Genomic DNA, 17,577 nt, shown 5'->3' with positions numbered 1-17,577 from the left:
AGAATCTCCGTGGAGATACACACAGTTCTCCCCGTATCGGCACTCTCCCACTGCAGCATAGGGGCACAGCTGCTTCTTTGTCTCCACGGCGGTTTACTCTTTCTCTAATTCTTCCTTGGTCACTGAGCCCTGCAGGGGTGCTTCAGTGCAGGAAGGTGCAGTACGGCCGCAGTAGGGTTGCCCAGGAACAAACTCAATAGCATTCACCCAGTCCTCTGAACCTGCTCCTACAGTTGCAAAGTTTGAATTTCTTGACTCAGCTTCGCCTGTATTCATTTCAACAAGTGGTCCAACTATCGATGAGAGACTTGAGGAAGCAGCAAGGGATGACTTTGTAGTTAGCTCTGTAGCAGTTGCTTCTTCCTGTTTCAATGGCTTGCTATGTTCATATCTGCAGCGGTCTCCATAAATACAGTACCCTCGCTGAAAATACTTGCACACGACACTATACGGACTGTCAGAGAGGTCATGCGAGTAGCGACAGTTGTCTCCTTCCTTACAAACCCCATGCATGAAATACCTGCAGGTGACCTGTTTAGTCCAGCCGCCGCCGCTGCCGTCGCTGCCGCCGCCCCCTCCGCCCGCCCCCAGGGACGGGGCAGTGACTGTGGGGATCGGGGTGGGGGAGGCTGCTGCCGCTGCCGCCGCTGCCGCTCCTGCTCCTGATGTTGTGGCTGTTGTTCCGGGAGCTGCAGCCTCCGCCATTACTGTTTATCCCACACAGCAAAGGCCCCGGAACTTCCGGGATCACATAGTTCCGGTCCGGCTGCGGGGAGAGGACGGCGAGGCCAGGAGAGGGGAGGGGAAGGACACTGAGGCACCCGCTCCGTCCCCGCCTGCTATGCGTCGCGTCTGATTTGCATATGTTGAACCAACCTTGCATCCCAGGGATGAAGCTGACTTGATCATGCTGCATAAGTTTTTGATGTGCTGCTGGATTCAATTTGTCAGTATTTTATTGATGATTTTCACATTGATATTCATCAGGGATATTGGCCTGAAGTTGTCTTTTTTTTGTTGTGTCTCTGCCGGATTTTTGTATCAGAATGATGCTGGCCTCATAAAGTGAGTTAGGGAGGAGTCCTTCCTTTTCAATTGCTTGGAATAGTTTCAGAAGGAATGGTACCAGCGCCTTTTTATACCTGTGATAGAATTCGGCTGTGAATCCATCCGTTCATGGGTTTTTTATGGTTTGTAGGCTATTAATTACTGCCTCAATTTCAGAACTTGTTATTAGTCTATTCAGGGATTCACCTTCTTCCTGATTTAGTCTTGGGAGGGTGTATGTCCAAGACTTTGTCCATTTCTTCTAGCTTTTCTTGTTTATTTGCACAGAGGTGTTTATAGTATTCTCTGATGTTAGTTTGTATTTCTGTGGGGTCAGTGGTGATATCCCCTTTATCATTTTTTATTGTGTCTATTTGATTCTTCTCTCTTATCTTCTTTATGAGTCTGGGTAGTGGTCTATCTATTTTGTTATTTTTTTCAGAAACCAGCTCCTGGATTCATTGATTTTTTTTGGAGGGTTTTTCTTGTCTCTAGCTCCTTCATTTCTGCTCTGATCTTAGTTCTTTCTCCTCTTCTGCTAGCTTTTGTATTAGTTTGCTCTTGCTTCTCTAGCTCTTTTAATTGTGATGTTAGGGTATTGATTTGAGATCTTTCTAGCTTTCTGATATGGGCATTCAGTGCTATAAATTTCCCTCTTAACACTGCTTTAGCTGTGTCCCAGAGATTCTGGTACATTGTCTCTTTGTTCTTATTGGTTTCAAAGAACTTCTTGATTTCTGCCTTAATTTCATTATTTACCCAGGAGTCATTCGGGAGCAGGCTGTTCAATTTACATGTAATTGTGTGGTTTTGAGTGAGTGTCTTAATCCTGAGTTCTAATTTGATTGCACTGTGGTCTGAGAGGCTGTTATGATTTCAGTTCTTTTGCATTTGCTGAGTGTTTTACTTCCAATTATGATTCTGATTTTAGAGTAAGTGTCATGTGGTGCTGAGAAGAATGTATATTCTGTTGATTTGGAGTGGAGAGTTCTTTAGATATCTATTAGGTCCACTTGATCCAGAGCTGGGTTCATGTCCTGAATATCCTTGTTAATTTTCTGTCTTGTTGATCTGTCTAATATTGACAGTGGGGTGTTAAAGTCTCCCGCTATTATTGTGTGGGAGTCTAAGTCTATTTGTAGGTCTCTAAGAACTTGTTTTATGAATCTGGGTGCTCTTGTATTGGGTGCATATATATTTAGAATAGTCAGCTCTTCTTTTTTTTTTTTTTTTTTTTGAGACGGAGTCTCGCTCTGTCGCCCAGGCTGGAGTGCTATGGCCGGATCTCAGCTCACTGCAAGCTCTGCCTCCCGGGTTCACGCCATTCTCCTGCCTCAGCCTCCCGGGTAGCTGGGACTACAGGCGCCGCCACCTCGCCCGGCTAGTTTTTTGTAGTTTTTAGTAGAGATGGGGTTTCACCGTGTCAGCCAGGATGGTCTCGATCTCCTGACCTCATGATCCGCCCGTCTCGGCCTCCCAAACTGCTGGGATTACAGGCTTGAGCCACCATGCCCGGCCGTCAGCTCTTCTTGTTGAATTGTTCCCTTTACCATTATGTAATGCCTTTCTTTGTCTTTTTTGATCTTTGTTCATTTAAAGTCTGTTTTGTCAGAGACTGGGAGTGCAAGCCCTGCTTGTTTTTGCTTTCCATTCGCTTGGTAAATTTTCCTTCATCCCTTTATTTTTGAGCCTATGTGTCTGCCTGTGAGATGGGTCTCCTGAATACAGCACACTGATGGGTCTTGACTCTCTATCCAATTTGCTAGTGTGTGTCTTTTAATTGGGGCATTTAGCCCATTTGCATTTAAGGTTAGTATTGTATGTGTGAATTTGATCCTATCATCATGATGCTATCTGGTTATTTTGCACACTAGGTGATGCAGTTTCTTCATAGTGTCATTGGTCTTTATATTTTGGTGCATTTTTGCAGTGGCTGATACTGGTTTTTCCTTTCCATATTTAGAGCTTCTTTCAGGAGCTCTTATAAGGCAGATCTGGTGGTAATGAAATCCCTCAGCATTTGCTTATCTGGAAAGGATTTTATTTCTCCTTTGCTTATGAAGCTTAGTTTGGCAGGATATGAAATTCTGGGTTGAAAATTATTTTCTTTAAAAATGTTGAATATTGGCTCCCAATATCTTCTGGCCTGTAGAGTCTGCTGAGAGTTCTGCTGTTAGTCTAATGGGCTTCCTTTTGTAGGTGACCTGGCCTTTCCCTCTGGCTGCTCTTAACATTTTTTCCTTCATTTTGACCTTGGAGAATCTGATGATTATATGTCTTGGGGTTGATCTTCTCATGGAGTATCTTAGTGGAGTTCTGTGTATTTCCAGAATTTCCCTGTTGGCCTGTCTTGCTAGGTTGGGGAAGTTCTCCTGGATAACATCCTGAAGTTTGTTTTCCAGCTTGTTTCCATTCTCCCCATCTCCTTCAGATATTCCAATCAATCAGAGGTTCTGTCTTTTCATAAAGTCCCATATTTCTTGGAGGCTTTGTTCATTCCTTTTCATTCTTTTTTCTCTAGTCTTATCTGCATGCCTTATTTCAGCAAGGCAGTCTTCAAACTCTGACATCCTTTCTTCCATTTGGTTGATTCAGCTATTGATACTCGTGTATGCTTCACAAACTTCTCATGCTGTGTTTTTCAGCTCCATCCGGTCATTTATGTTCCTCTTTAAACTGGTTATTCTAGTTAGCAGCTCCTCTAACCTTTTGTCAAGGTTCTTAGCTACTTTTCATTGAGTTAGAACATGCTCCTTTAACTGAGTGTAGTTTTTTATTACCCATCTTCTGAAGCCTATTTCTATTTATGTTAATTCATCCATCTCATCCTCCATTCAGTTCTGCGCCCTTGCTGGAGAGACACTGTGATCATTTGGAGGAGAAGAGGCAGTCTGGCCTTTTGGGTTTTCAGTGTTTTCTGTTGATTCTTTCTCATGTTTATGAGTTTGTCTAGTTTCTGTCTTTGAGGCTGTTGACCCTTCGATGGTGTTTTTGTGGGGGCTTTTATTGTTTTGTGGGGGCCTTTGTTGATGCTGCTGTTGTTGCTTTCTGTTTGTTAGTTTTTGCTTCAATGGTCAGGGCCCTCTTCTGTAGGGCTGCTGCTGTTTGCTGGGTGTTCACTTCAGGCCCTATTCATCTGGTTTGCTCCTGCACCTGGAGATGTCACTCAATGAGGCTGAAGAACAGCAAAGATGGGTGCCTGTTCCTTCTTCTGGGATCTCTGACCTTGACAGGCACCAACCTGATGCCAGTAGGATCACTCCCCTATAGGGTGTCTGACAACATCTGTTGGAGAGTCTCACGCAGTTGGGTGGCGCAAGGAACAGAACCTGTTTAACAAAGCACATTGACTGTCCCTTGATGGAGGTGGGTGTGCTTCACTGAAGGGAACCCCACTTGTCTGGGCTGCCTGGATTCCTCAGAACTACCAGGAGGAAAGGCTAAGTCTGCCGATACCCAGAGACTGTGGCTACTCCTCCCCTTAGGGACTCAGGCCCAGGGAGATCTGGGTTCTGTCCCTGAGCCTCTGGCTGGAGTTATTGGAGTTCCTGCAGGGAAGCCCCACCCAGTGAGGAAGGATGAGTCAGGGTCAGTGTCATGTGCGTCCGTGTGAAGAGACCACCAAACAGGCTTTGTGTGAGCAATAAAGCTTTTTAATCACCTGGGTGCAGGCAGGCAGTGAAGGGAGATAAGGGTGGGGCCGTTTTATAGGATTTGGATAGGTAAAGGAAAATTATAGTCAAAAGGGGGTTGTTCTCTGGCAGGCAGGAGTGGGAGTCATAAGGTGCTCAGTGGGGGAGCTTTTTGAGCCAAGATGAGCCAGGAAAAGGACTTTCACAAGGTAATGTCATCACTTAAGGCAAGGACCAGCCATTTTCACTTCTTTTGTGTGGAATGTCATCGGTTAAGGCAGTTAAGGCAGGCGGGGCAGGGCATTTTCACTTATTTTGTGATTCTTCAGTTACTTCAGGTCATCTGGGCATATACGTGCAAGTCACCTGGGATGTGATGGCTTGGCTTGGGCTCAGAGGCCTGACAGGCCTGAAGGGGCACTCTGGCAGCAGAGTGCCACAGTGCGTAGACACAGCCAGTGTGTTGGGCTGTAGGGGACACGCCTTGGGAACCTTCAGCTTCCCTGGCTCCAGCAGGGGAAAAACGTGGCCTGGAGCTATAGAGATAAATGCCGCCCTTCCCCTGCCCAGGGAGCTTAGAGTGTTAGGCAGTTGTGAGACCCAGTGCTGGCTGCTGCCCCTCCCTCAAGGAGTTTAAATGACTTAGACAGCAGGCAGCCACAGCTGTGGTGCTGGTTGCTCCTCCCCCCGGGAGCTTGGTAGGCTTAAGTAGATTCCAGCTGAGAAGCTGTTCAGAACCTGGGCGGCTCCAGGTTTGGGATGCTAGGCCCCGGTGGCATGGGTTTATGAGTGATATCTTCTGATCCGTGGGTTGCACAGTTCTGGGGAAAAAGCACAGTTTCCCCAGTTGGGTAGTGCACTCACGCACCACCTCCCTTGGCTGGGGAGTGGGGGCTTCCTCACCCCGTGTAGCTCTCAGGTGGGCCGCCACAGTACAAGGCTGTTCCTTCATCCCCATAGATGACGTCAGTCCCCTTGTTGGTTCTGACTGGATACCTTGGTTGCCCATGAAGGATTCACACACTTACGGTTTTTTCTGATGGGAGCCTCTGATCGCTGCTGTTTCTAGTTGGCCATATTGGCCCTGTCCCAACTGAGTGACTATTTTTAATACACCACGTGTACCCACTGCTCAGATTGAACAGATGTTAACATCTTGGCCTTATTTCTTCAGATCTTTCTCCTAAGGAAATGAAATATTATAGATAGAGCAAAAGTCCCATTTCTCCAACCCATCACTCTCTCCCCAAAGGTAATCCATTTCCTGAAGTTATTGTCTATCAGTCCCATGCGTTGATACACAACTTCATCTAGCCAGAAACAATATATATTAGAGTTTTGTATGTTTTAAATCTTTGCATATATAATGACTTACAGCTCAAATTTACTTGTAACTCTCTATTTTCACTAAACATTATGTTTTTGAGGTTTATCCATATTTCTACATGTAGTTGTGGTTCATTTACCTGTTGAATAGTATTACTTTGCATGATAAACTGTCATTTATCTATGCTTTATCACACACATACACACACACACACACACACACACACACACACTTTCTCTTATTTTTTTTTTTTTCCCTGTTTAAGGAATTTTTATTAAAGCAAGAATTTTATAATCCAAATTACGTTTTCTTGCTCAGTTATCAATTCTGTTACTTAAAACAGAACTGACATTTTGAGCTATTCCACAGTAAAGAATTACAAAATTAAAGAAAGGAATGCTTTAAATTTTTGTACTTTGCTGAAAATTCTTTTTCCCAGGGTCTATAAAACATTAATTTGTTTTTATATTTTACTATTTTTTTGTGTTTTTTTTGTTTTGTTTTTAAATCAATAAGTAATCTAGGACTAGCATTATGTTTGCTAGACCTGGCATTTGCTTGGTACATAAGGTTCAAAGTTTCCTTTCCGTTTTTTATTTGTTTTATATTTTGCAATGTTTTTTTCCCATAATATTTAAGTTTTTCGATGTTTAGATATTTTTCTTCGGTGAAGCACAAGTTTCTTTTCTTGGTCCCTGATCAATTTTAAACAGTTGGAACACCGGTGGCACTGTTAACTGCTTTCTGGGCAGCCTCTTTAGCTTGGTGGGCTTGTAGTACAGCTACAGCTTCATCAACCTTAGAACGGAGTGACTCAGGAGACTCGAGCATATGAAGCAGTTCTGAATTATCAATCTCCAACAACATGCCAGTGATTTTACCGGCAAGAGTAGGGTGCATGGCTTGAATAAGAGGAAACAGCCATTCACCCAACATTTGCTTTTGCTCTTGAGGAGGGGCAGATGCCAACATGGAAGCAGTCAAAGGTTCCTGACCTTGTACATGAACAGCAGGCTGTTGCATTGTAACTTGTGGCTGTGCATTAAGATGTTGCTGAGGTCTGCGAACTCCTGCAGCATATTTATACTGTGGAACGGTGCGGACAGCAGGAGTAGCTGCAGCAGCTGCAGCTGCAGGACGTGGACCCATTGTCTGTGTTGATGTGTTAGCAACACGCTGTGTTGACATGACTCGTGGAACCTGTGAAGAAGCTGGTCTCATAGTACTAAATGGTGGTCTAGGAGCAGCTGGGCGGATAGCACCGGGCATATTTTGGAATGGATGAGGTCTGGCACCCTGAGCAGTCCAGCGAGGACTTGGTCTTAGTTGAGCAATTTGGCTAGGAGGATAGTATGCAGCACGGTTCTGAGTCTGTGGGAGAGCTGCCATGAAGTAACCTGAAGGAGGTGCTGGCTGGTAAGGGTTGATTACAGGGTTGGGCACAGCTCGCACACTTGCCATTCTCTGCATATACTGGTTAGTGAGGTGAGCCTGGCGCTCTTCTTTGCGCTGAGCTAAAGCTACATACAATGGCTTTCTGGCCACAATTCTACCAGTTCATTTCTGTAACTGCTTTAGTGGCTTCTTCTGGGGAGGAGAAACATACAAAACCAAACCCTTTGCTGCGACCACCCTCCATCATAACCTTTGCACTAGTGATTGTACCAAATGGAGAAAACTCTTTCCCGGAGACGTTCATCATCAATACCATCATCAAGATTTTTCACATAAAGATTAACACCCTGGTATCTGGTGATCCTATCTTGCTTCATCTGTTCAAATTTGCGCTTAAGTTCCGTCTGCCGTTCCACCTTTTTCTGAGCTCGACCAACGTAAATTTGTTTTCCATTGAGCTCCTTTCCATTCATCTCATCCACAGCTTTCTGTGCATCTTCATGCCTTTCAAAGCTTACAAATCCAAATCCTTTGGATTTTCCACTTTCATCAGTCATTACTTTCACACTTAAGGCAGGCCCAAACTTGCCAAAGAGATCCTTAAGGCGCTCATCATCCATGTCTTCTCCAAAATTCTTGATGTAAACATTGGTGAATCCTTTTGCCCTAGCTCCAAGTTCAGTTTCTCGTTCTTTACGAGAGTTAAATCGTCCAACAAATACTTTGGGATCATTTAGGAGCATTCCATTCATTTTTTCAATAGCTCATTCAGCTGCTTCCTGCGTCTCAAAGTGTACAAATCCATAGCCCTTGGAACCATTTTCATCACAAACCGCCTCACATGAAAGGATGTTACCAAAAGCAGAAAATGTATCATACAGTGCTTTATTATCAATGGATTTGTCCAGATTTTTAATGAATATGTTGCCTACTCCACTTTTGCGAAGTGATGGATCACACTGAGACCACATGATGCGTACTGGTTTGCCCTTTATAACATCAAAATTCATGGTGTCCAAAGCACGCTCGGCGTCCCCGGCTGCTGGAAGTTCACACAGGCGTAGCCCAAGGAGCGGCGGGTGATCATATCCCTGCAGACCGGGATGGAGAGGATGGGCCCGGCCAGGCTGAACTTCTCCTAGAGCATCGCCTTGGTCACGTGGGGGTGGAGGCCCCCCACGTAGAGCGAGGCCATGGGGTAGCTAGGGGCGCTGGGGTTCATCTCGGCACGGCTGCCCACAGGGCCACAGGCCGCCACCTTTCCGTGAGAGGAGGAGAGCCAGTGCCCGGGCTGGGGGCTGGAGGGGGGTGGGGGACAAAAATCAGCCGGAATTGAAAACTACTCAAGGGCCGCAGAACGGGGGTCGATCCACTGCCGCTGGCTGCCGGCTGCCGGCGGGGAGGGAGGGTGGCGGTGTCGGATCCGGGCATCGGGAAGGCCTCGGTCTCTTGGTTCCTTCTTGGAGCTGCTGCGGGGCCGCGGGCGGGCGGGTCGGTCTCGGCTGCTTCACCGGGTTATTTTATAATCAGCCGGAATTGAAAACTACTCAAGGGCCGCAGAACGGGGGTCGATCCACTGCCGCTGGCTGCCGGCTGCCGGCGGGGAGGGAGGGTGGCGGTGTCGGGTCCGGGCAGCGGGAAGGCCTCGGTCTCTTGGTTCCTTCTTGGAGCTGCTGCGGGGCCGCGGGCGGGCGGGTCGGTCTCGGCTGCTTCACCGGGTTATTTTATAAAAGAGGAAGAAAAAAAAATAAAAGTCTCCGGCGGGGGAAACGCGGATTTTTTGTAAATTTTTTGGGGGTTTTTAAAAATATTTTTTTAGATTTTTTTAGGATTTTTTAATAATAAATGTGTGTTCCGAGCCCGGAGCACACACTCCGCACTCTCAGCACTAACCGCCGGGGAGAAGGGGCCACTTTCTCTTATTAAAGAAACGTTGCAGCAAACACCTTGTACAGGTCTCTTATTGGGCACAAGTATTAGAATTTCTCTAGGACTCTGTCCAGTAAGGGAATCATTGGCTACTTAGCACTTGAAATGTATGTGGCTAGTCAGATTGAGTGTGTTCTAATCATAAAATGAATGCCAGATTTTGAAGACTTGGTACAAAAAGTACATTAAATTCCTTATTATTTTAAAAATATTGATTATGCATTGAAATGATATTTTGAATATATTGAGCTAAATAAAAATATTATTAAAATTTATTTCACTTGTTTCTTTTTACCTTTTTAATGGAGTTACTAGAAAATTTCATATTGGATATGTGGTTCACTTTGTATTTCTAGTGAGTATATGATTAAAAGAAAGAGTTTTCCTTTTCAGGTTCACTAGATATTGCCAAATTGCTCTCTCAAGTAGTTGCCCCAGTGTACTTCTCCCCAGCTATGCACTTTAAGAGTTCCCATTTCCAATGTCCTCTCCAACCCTTGTCATCAGCCATCAACCTTTGCCAGTCTGATAAGGTGTGAAACGGTATCTTATTGTTGCTTTAATTTTCATTTCTCTGATTACTAGTGAAGTTAAGAACTTCTCATACACTTATTGTCCATTTTCCTAGTGATGGTTTTGCCTTAAAGTCCATTTTATCTGGTTTTGATATAGCAGGACTACCTTTTTTTGGATTACTCTTTGCCAGGTTTATTGTCTGCCTCTTCGTGTTCTTATGTTTTGAGTGTGTATCTTATAAACAGTGTAGAGGTATATATTTTTACAATGTAGTCTTATAATCTATATTTTAAGCAAAAAGTTTAGTCCATTTGTGTATACTTTGATTATTGAAATTGACTATTGACTATATGTATTTAATTTCTGCCCCTTTAATTTCACTTCCTATTTATGATTTTTTAAAAATTTGCTTTCCCCCATTCTTTCTTCGTTCTCTTGAAATGAGTTTTCTGTATCTATTTCACCACTCTCTTTCTTTCCTTTATTAATTTGGAAGTTATACATTCTATGTCTTATGTTTTATTTATCACTCTGAAAATTTTAGCATAGTTGATGTATTTGTCAGGATTCTCTAGAGGAAAAGAACTAACAGGGTATATGTACATATAAAGGGAGTTTATTAGGGAGAATTGGCTCAGACAATTAAAAGATGAAGTTCCACTATAGGTCATCTGCAAGCTGGAGAAAGAGAGAAGCCAGTAGCATGGTTCAGTCCAAGTCTGAAAGCCTCAAAACCAGGAGAGCCAACAGTGTAGTCTTCTCTCTGAGGTTAAAGGCCCGAGAACTAGGGGAAGGGACTTCTGATGGATGTCTCAGAGTCCAAAGGCCAAACAACTTGGAGGCTGATGTCCAAGGGCAGAAGAGGAAGCCAAGTGTCCAGCATGGCATGGGAAGAGAGAGAGAGTGGGAAGACTCAGCAGCAAGCTGCTTATCTCCCTTCTTCCACCTGCTTTGTTCCAGCTGTGCTGGCAGCCAATTGGATGGTGCCCACTCACGCTGAGGGTGGATCTTCCTCTCCCACTCCATTGACTCAAATGTCAATCTCCTCTGGCAACACCCTCGCAGACACACCAGGAACAATGCTTCTTCAGCCATCTAGGCATCCCTCAATCCAGTAGAGTAGACACGTAATATTAACCAGCACACTTGACTTAATTTCTAATGTTATCAAAATCTCTACTCAACTCCTGGAAAGATACAAGAATTCCCTTTAGGCTACTATGGTTTTTATTTATTTTCATTATGTTTCCATATCCTCTAAATTAGTCATTATTGATACTATTCTATGTAGTCTATCATTATTTTGATTAGTTAGATGTTTAACAATTTATTTGTTCATAACTGCTTCTTGCCTTCCACTCCATCCTTTTGGATTCAACTTTCCACTTTCTAAAACATATCATTTAGTAATTGTTTTGCAAGGGTCTACAAACAGTAAACTCTTTAGTCATAGTTGTCTGAAAATTTCTTAATTTCTCAGTCAATCGTGGGTACTTTAGATATATAGAGAATTCAAGGTATACAGATTTTTTTCTCCTTTGGCACTTTTAAGATACTTTTTCGTTGGCTTCTTGCATTGCATTAGGGTGAGCAACTTGTCTCAGTTTATGAAGACTTTCCTGGTTTCAGCACGAAAAAGTCCAGAGACCTTGAAATCTTCTCAGTCTCAGTAAAACTAGAATTGTTGGTCATCCCACCTTAAATGTTGCTGCTGATAAATCTAATTGTCTAATTTTTGTTTCTTGTAAGTAAGATGTATTTCTTTGTTGTTTTTACTTTTAATATTTTCTCTTTCACTTTAGCATTGCATTAAGTTGGCTGCCAGCATGCCAGGAACTAGGCAGAGGGAGGGGCTAAAAGTGAGGGCATCTCCCTTTGCAGTATGTAAACTTTCTTTTAATTCTTCTGTTTTCAGCATGTGTCCTCAGTAGTGCCTGGTGTCCACAAGTCCAGACTTGTCTGGTTTAACTTGCACTCTTCTGCCTGTTGAATTAGAAGTAGCCACTTGGCTAGTTGGGTGTTAGAAGAGTATTTGGGGGATTTAATCTTACTTTTTAAAGATTTCCAACCAATTCTTCTTTGGTCTGCTGCTCTCCCTGTCTTTAGAGGTCCTGGTGCTCTCAATTCCTTGACTTTCTGGGGTTCAGTAACTTGAATTACCTTGATTCTTTTTCATTTCCTTTATTTTCCACCACTCTCTCTCTCTCACCGTCAACATCATAGGTTTGGATTTCCACTTTCTCCAGCTCAGTAAATCAATTTATCTGTCTGAGTTCCAGCTTCCAAAATTTTGTTGGCATTTATTATCTTCTCTTCCATTGTCATGACCTTACATGTTTAAGCCTTTAAAAAAATTTTCTTCACTTTCATTTTGATGGGGTTTCAGAAGTAGAATAAGTGCTTGTGTTAAATCTGCCATGTTTTACCCAAATCTCAAGGACTATATATTTTTGTCTTTCTAGAAGTTCTATTTAGATTTTGTAAAATCTCCATTTCTTTTCTCTTAGGGTTTTATTTTCTTAGTATTTTCATAAGATATGTTTGGAATACTTTTAAATGTACTAATTTTATCATATTTTTCTGGTTGCTCTTTCATCTCAAGTCACTGGGGGTGTAGCTGATCTTATATTTGTGTGTGTGTCTTTTGACATTCACTAATGATGGGTTGTGTAGGGGCTTGGTTGATCTTTGGTAATCCCATGTAATAGTGTTGTAAGAGTGTCCTTCAATAGTAGCTTTGTGTCTTACACACTTGGGAAGGACCTGCATGGACTAATTTTTAATGTTAATTTTTTGGCGTGGGAATTCCTAGACTATGAGGGTTATATGATTCCAGTCTGCTTGTGAGAGGTATAGAACCAGGGTTTTGATTTCTTAGTGATATATATGCTTTTTCACTGAGTGAAAGGCTGTCTGGCCTTTTCTCTGCTTCACTGAGGAGTGTCCCTTTGAGATTCTTCGTTTTACAGAGAGATTTTCAGTTTCAACTTTACCTCACATAGGCCTGAAGGAGTTACCATCTACCTCTCCTTAGGAAGTGAAACTCAAGAGGATTATGGAGACCAATAAACATGCCTTGGGCTATCACAGCATCTGTTCATATAATTACCACCCTAGTTTTCAGTTCCTGCTTTACTTCTGCACCTGGAGTTTACCCCCTTACTCCCACCAAGCTCAGATACACACTTTCGTGGTTTTGCATTTTTTTTTTTTTTTTTTTTTGAGGCAGAATCTCGCTCTGTCGCCCAGACTGGAGTGCAGTGGCCGGATCTCAGCTCACTGCAAGCTCCGCCTCCTGGGTTCACGCCATTCTCCTGCCTCAGCCTCCTCTGGAGTAGCTGGGACTACAGGCGCCCGCCACCTCGCCCGGCTAGTTTTTGTATTTTTAGTAGAGACGGGGTTTCACCGTGTTAGCCAGGATGGTCTCGATCTCCTGACCTCGTGATCCGCCCGTCTCGGCCTCCCAAAGTGCTGGGATTACAGGCTTGAGCCACCGCGCCCGGCCGGTTTTGCATTTTAAATGTCTGTGGGAGGAGGTCTCCATATTTTCATGGCCTACTATCTTTCCACAATCCTGTTTCTTTGTTTTCTTCCAAAATACTGGTAGGTGGAAGTAAAAAAACGCAAAAGCAGACAAAGAGAATGAGCAGCCACTCTAAATTGTCATAACTGAAACAAAAGAAGATGCTAGTTAGGTCCAAGATGGCAGCTTGGAAACATTGTTAGCATGCCTGTCTCACTTGGAAAGACAAAATAGTGTGTAGAAATTCATGCTGTGAACTTTTTTTCCAGGAAGCAACACAGAAACTTACCAGGAAAACTGAAAGAAACCACAGAACCTTTGAAAGAAGTGATGGGCTGCAACCTACACTGTGAGCCAGGCAGAAAATTGTTTTAAGTCTCTAGAGTGGGAAAAGGGGATAAACTGCCTCTGGGATATACACTCCCACAGGGAAGCCAGGCAATCCAGGCCATGGGGGAAAGGCCTTAACCCTACTCAATGCTGCAGCTGACTTAGTGAGTGATGGGGGGGAGATGAGGAGTGGCATCAGGACATGCTTTGCGTGCACTCTTAGACTCCAGTAGGGATGGAGGGAAGTTATTCCTGATCCCGCTTCGCAGGGGACCTTGTGGACGTCGGCCAGCTAACTTGGGCGGTGATTATAGGTTGAGAGAAGCTCCCAGCTGAGATTTGTAATATAATCTCAAGCGGGGATAAACTACTGTGGCCAGAACTGAGGAGTGAATGGGAAGTGGGCTGTAGCCAGCGGTACAGGAGGTGGGTGCTCCTGTTTCACGAGCAGACTGGGAACTACATGGCCCGAAAGCCACTGTTTCTGTCTCCATGGGGAAGGCTTATGGGCCCAGGGCAGCTTTGAGTTCTGAGTACAGACTGCCTGGAACCTAGCTAGCTGCTGCTAGTGGAACACTGTGGTGCAAGACTTGCCTTGCCAAATGCTTGCCTGTTACTCCCCATTCCCTGGGTGGACACTTCTGTGCAGCAGAGGCAGCTGTGTTCCTCCCTGGAACATTACTCCAGTGGCTAGGGAACTGCCCTCCTATCCCCATTGGGACTGCTGCTTGCCCCACATGTGTGGAACCAGTGTGGACTTGCCTGACCCAGCTCCCATCTGGCTTTGCCCCTCCACCTGCCCTGGTAGCATAATACAAGTGACAGAAGTTTTGGGAGCTCTATGGCCCTGGCCATTGCGTGAGACATCAGAGTGCTTCCCCTGGGTGATATAAGGCAAGCACATATTTCACCACTGCCACCAGAGCTGGTACTTTTTGGCAAGTGCCACCTCTTGGCTGGAGGCCAACTGACACAGTCCATTACAGCATCTGCAGGCACAATAACATTGCACCTAAGAAGGAGGAAACTTGTGTATGACCATAGCTTATCACCATTGCCTACACCATCCTTGTTAACCAGGAGGTCCTGAGTCTGTCCATGTGACCAGTTCATTACTACTACAACCAGTGTTTGAGGAAGCCAATGCACTAAGGTTGTTTATAACCAAAGAATTTCAGAGTCTACATCACTCCCCTGCAACCCCCATCAGAGCTGGTGCTAGTACCTGCTGCTGGGAGGCTAGAGGACAGGTCACATCTCTGGATCCCTTGAAGAAATTCCCCAGTACTAGCCTGGAGTGTGGCAGTACCATTGGGTGGCTATACCCAGAGGAACAGCAGGATTCACAGTAGTCTAGTACTCGAGGATTCCTACTCCTAGGGGAAGGGGGAATGTAGTACATCAAGGGAGCACCCTGTGGGACATTATAATACAGAGGGCAGGCCTTACTTTTCTGAACTTTCTGCTTGTGGGAAGTTTTTTTTTCAACAGAGGCGCAGGTGCAGTGCTAGGCTCTGTGGGGAAAGTCTATGGCTCTTCCTCAATAGTCAGGCAGCCCTGGTATTCATGAAAGGTCTTGGCAAAGGGTCTTCTTATTTCCCTCACCCACCACTGCAGAAACAGCTCGCTGGGGCTTCTCCCATGGGATCACAGCACAGGTGCACATGCAGACAGCCTTTCTGAAACACTGCAGAGTGATTGCATCCCCATAGGAGGAGTGTCCTCCAAGTTCAGGCTTGTATAAAGGTTAGAGTCATAATCCCTCTCTACAAAGAACATCAGCATTCCTACAGATAAAAAGAGGCACTTGTCTCATCTGAATAGCCAAACATTGGGTCAAGGGTGTGACTGGGAGGCATACTACTGACTTGGTAGGGGAGCTGAGGTGGTTCTCTCCTTTCTGCCTGAAAATACCTCAATCTGTTTCACTAAGAGCTCACCCAGCTGCCTCTGTCAAATCTGGAACCTCTGTCCACCACTGAATGTGGCATTTATCCATCTGCTTTAACCACAGCTGATTTTTACCCATAAACACCTCCCCTAGTGGGCTGAAGCCTGAACTCTTCAACTCAGTAAATAAAATCCTAGGGGGTAGAGGGAGAGAATAAATAAATAAATGCACACCACTGGGGAATAAGATAAACTTCAAGAGAACTCTGCCCTTTCAACCACACAGGAAACAATGAACCTGCTCATACACTGAGCACATTGCCACTACAACCAGCAGCTGAAAAGGCCATAATCTAAAGACTCTCTATAACCAAGGAACTCATACACAGTCTTCATCCCTGAAAGCACCCAGAGCCAAATTAGGTTACTATACACCACAATCATTAAAAATATACCCTCAAAGGGAGAAAAAAGAAATAAAAAAAGCAACACAGCTAAATTAAAAATAAACTTAAAAACAGTTAGGAGAAATAGTCTACCAATATAAAAAGGAACCAGAAAAATAATTCTGGCAACATGACCAAACAGGATTCCATAACATCCCCAAAAGATCATACTAGCTCTCCAGCAATGGACCTAGGCCAAGATGAAATCTTTGAAATACCAGATAAAGAATAGGTTGATTAGTAAGTTACTCAAGGAGATGCAAAAAAAAAAAAAAAGGTGAAATTCAACATAAATTAAAAAAATTCAGGATATGAATAAGAAATTTTCCAAAGAGATAGATATTGTAGTAAAAAAACAACCAGAACTTCTGGAAATGAAAGACACATTTAGGGAATTACAAAATGCAGTAGAAAGTTGTAACAATAGACTAGACCAACTAGAAGGAAGAATTTCGAGCTTGAAGATAAGCCTTTAAAATTAACTCGATCAAACAAAAATAAAGGGCAAAGAATTGAAAGAAATGAGCAATGCCTCCAAGAAATTCAGAATTAATGTAAAATGGCCAAACCTAAGAATCACCGGTGTTCCCAAGGGAGAAGAAAGGCAAAAAATTTTAAAAACTTATTTGAGGAAATAATTGAGGAAAATTTTCTTGGCTATGCTATAGATTTAGACATCTATCTAAATATAAGAAGCTCAAAGAACTCTTAGGACATTCATCGCAAAAAGGACATCTCCAAGGCATATAGTAATCAGGCTATCTAAAGTCAATGTGAAATAAATAATTCTAAGAGCAGTGATAGAAAAATATCAGGTAACCTATAAAGGAGAATGTGTCAGACTAAGAGCAAACTTGTCACCAGAAACATTAGAAGCCAGAAGAGATTGGAATTTTTAGCCTCCCTAAATAGAGTAATTGTGAGCCAATAATTTTGTATTCAACAAAACTAAGTTTCAGACAGGCAAATGCTGGGGAATTTGTCACTACCAGACCAGCTCTACAAAAAATGTTAAAAGGAGTTCTAAATCTTGAAACAAAAAGTCAATATGCACCAGAATAGAACCTCTTGAAAGTATAGAACTCACAGGGCCTATAAAACAATAACACAATGAAGAAAACAAAGTATTTAGAGAACAATCAATATGATGACTGAAACAGTACCTCACATCTCAATGCTATTCCAAGCAAATGGAAACCAAAAATGAGCAGAAGTTGCTGTTCTTTTAGCACTTAAATTTTAAAGCAACAATAGTAAAAACGAAAGACAGTCAATATATAATGATAAAATGATCAATTCAACAAGAAGATATAACCTGTAATATATAACAATCTATAATACATAACACATATATTGTATATTATAGGTTTTAATATCTTTGTGTTGAATTGATATATACTGATATATGCTAACAGTTCAGTGTATACTGATATATAGTATATGCCATATACTGTAGTTCAGCATATACCATATATGCTATATTTGTTATGTACTGTAGTTCAGCATATACTATATGTATGCTGTAAATGCTACATACTGTAG

The 17,577-nt window shown here is 43.3% G+C and overlaps 1 protein-coding gene and 1 pseudogene across 3 annotated transcripts; both read right to left on the bottom strand.

Moving 5' to 3' along the window:
- Positions 1-6: 6 nt before the first annotated feature.
- On the bottom strand, positions 7-850 carry LOC105507552 (E3 ubiquitin-protein ligase makorin-1-like). Of its 2 annotated transcripts, XM_011936056.1 has the most exons (2): positions 521-842; positions 7-391 (listed from the first exon to the last, which is right to left on the bottom strand). In XM_011936056.1, exons 1-2 carry the CDS (start codon positions 703-705, stop codon positions 94-96), a joined length of 483 nt encoding a protein of 160 aa, XP_011791446.1. In that variant the 5' UTR covers positions 706-842; the 3' UTR covers positions 7-93. The 2 variants fall into 2 exon arrangements, with proteins under 2 accessions (XP_011791446.1, XP_011791445.1); XM_011936055.1 differs by having other exon boundaries at positions 7-850.
- Positions 851-6,262: 5,412 nt separating this feature from the next.
- On the bottom strand, positions 6,263-8,717 carry LOC105507551 (annotated as a pseudogene). The gene has a single exon (XR_001001120.1). The product of XR_001001120.1 is annotated as a polyadenylate-binding protein 1 pseudogene (transcript).
- Positions 8,718-17,577: the final 8,860 nt, after the last annotated feature.

Source organism: Colobus angolensis, unplaced genomic scaffold, assembly GCF_000951035.1.
Source record: "Colobus angolensis palliatus isolate OR3802 unplaced genomic scaffold, Cang.pa_1.0 Scaffold150, whole genome shotgun sequence".
In the NCBI taxonomy this organism is placed as follows: Eukaryota; Metazoa; Chordata; class Mammalia; order Primates; family Cercopithecidae; genus Colobus; species Colobus angolensis.
This window is presented reverse-complemented; position numbering and strand designations above follow the sequence as displayed.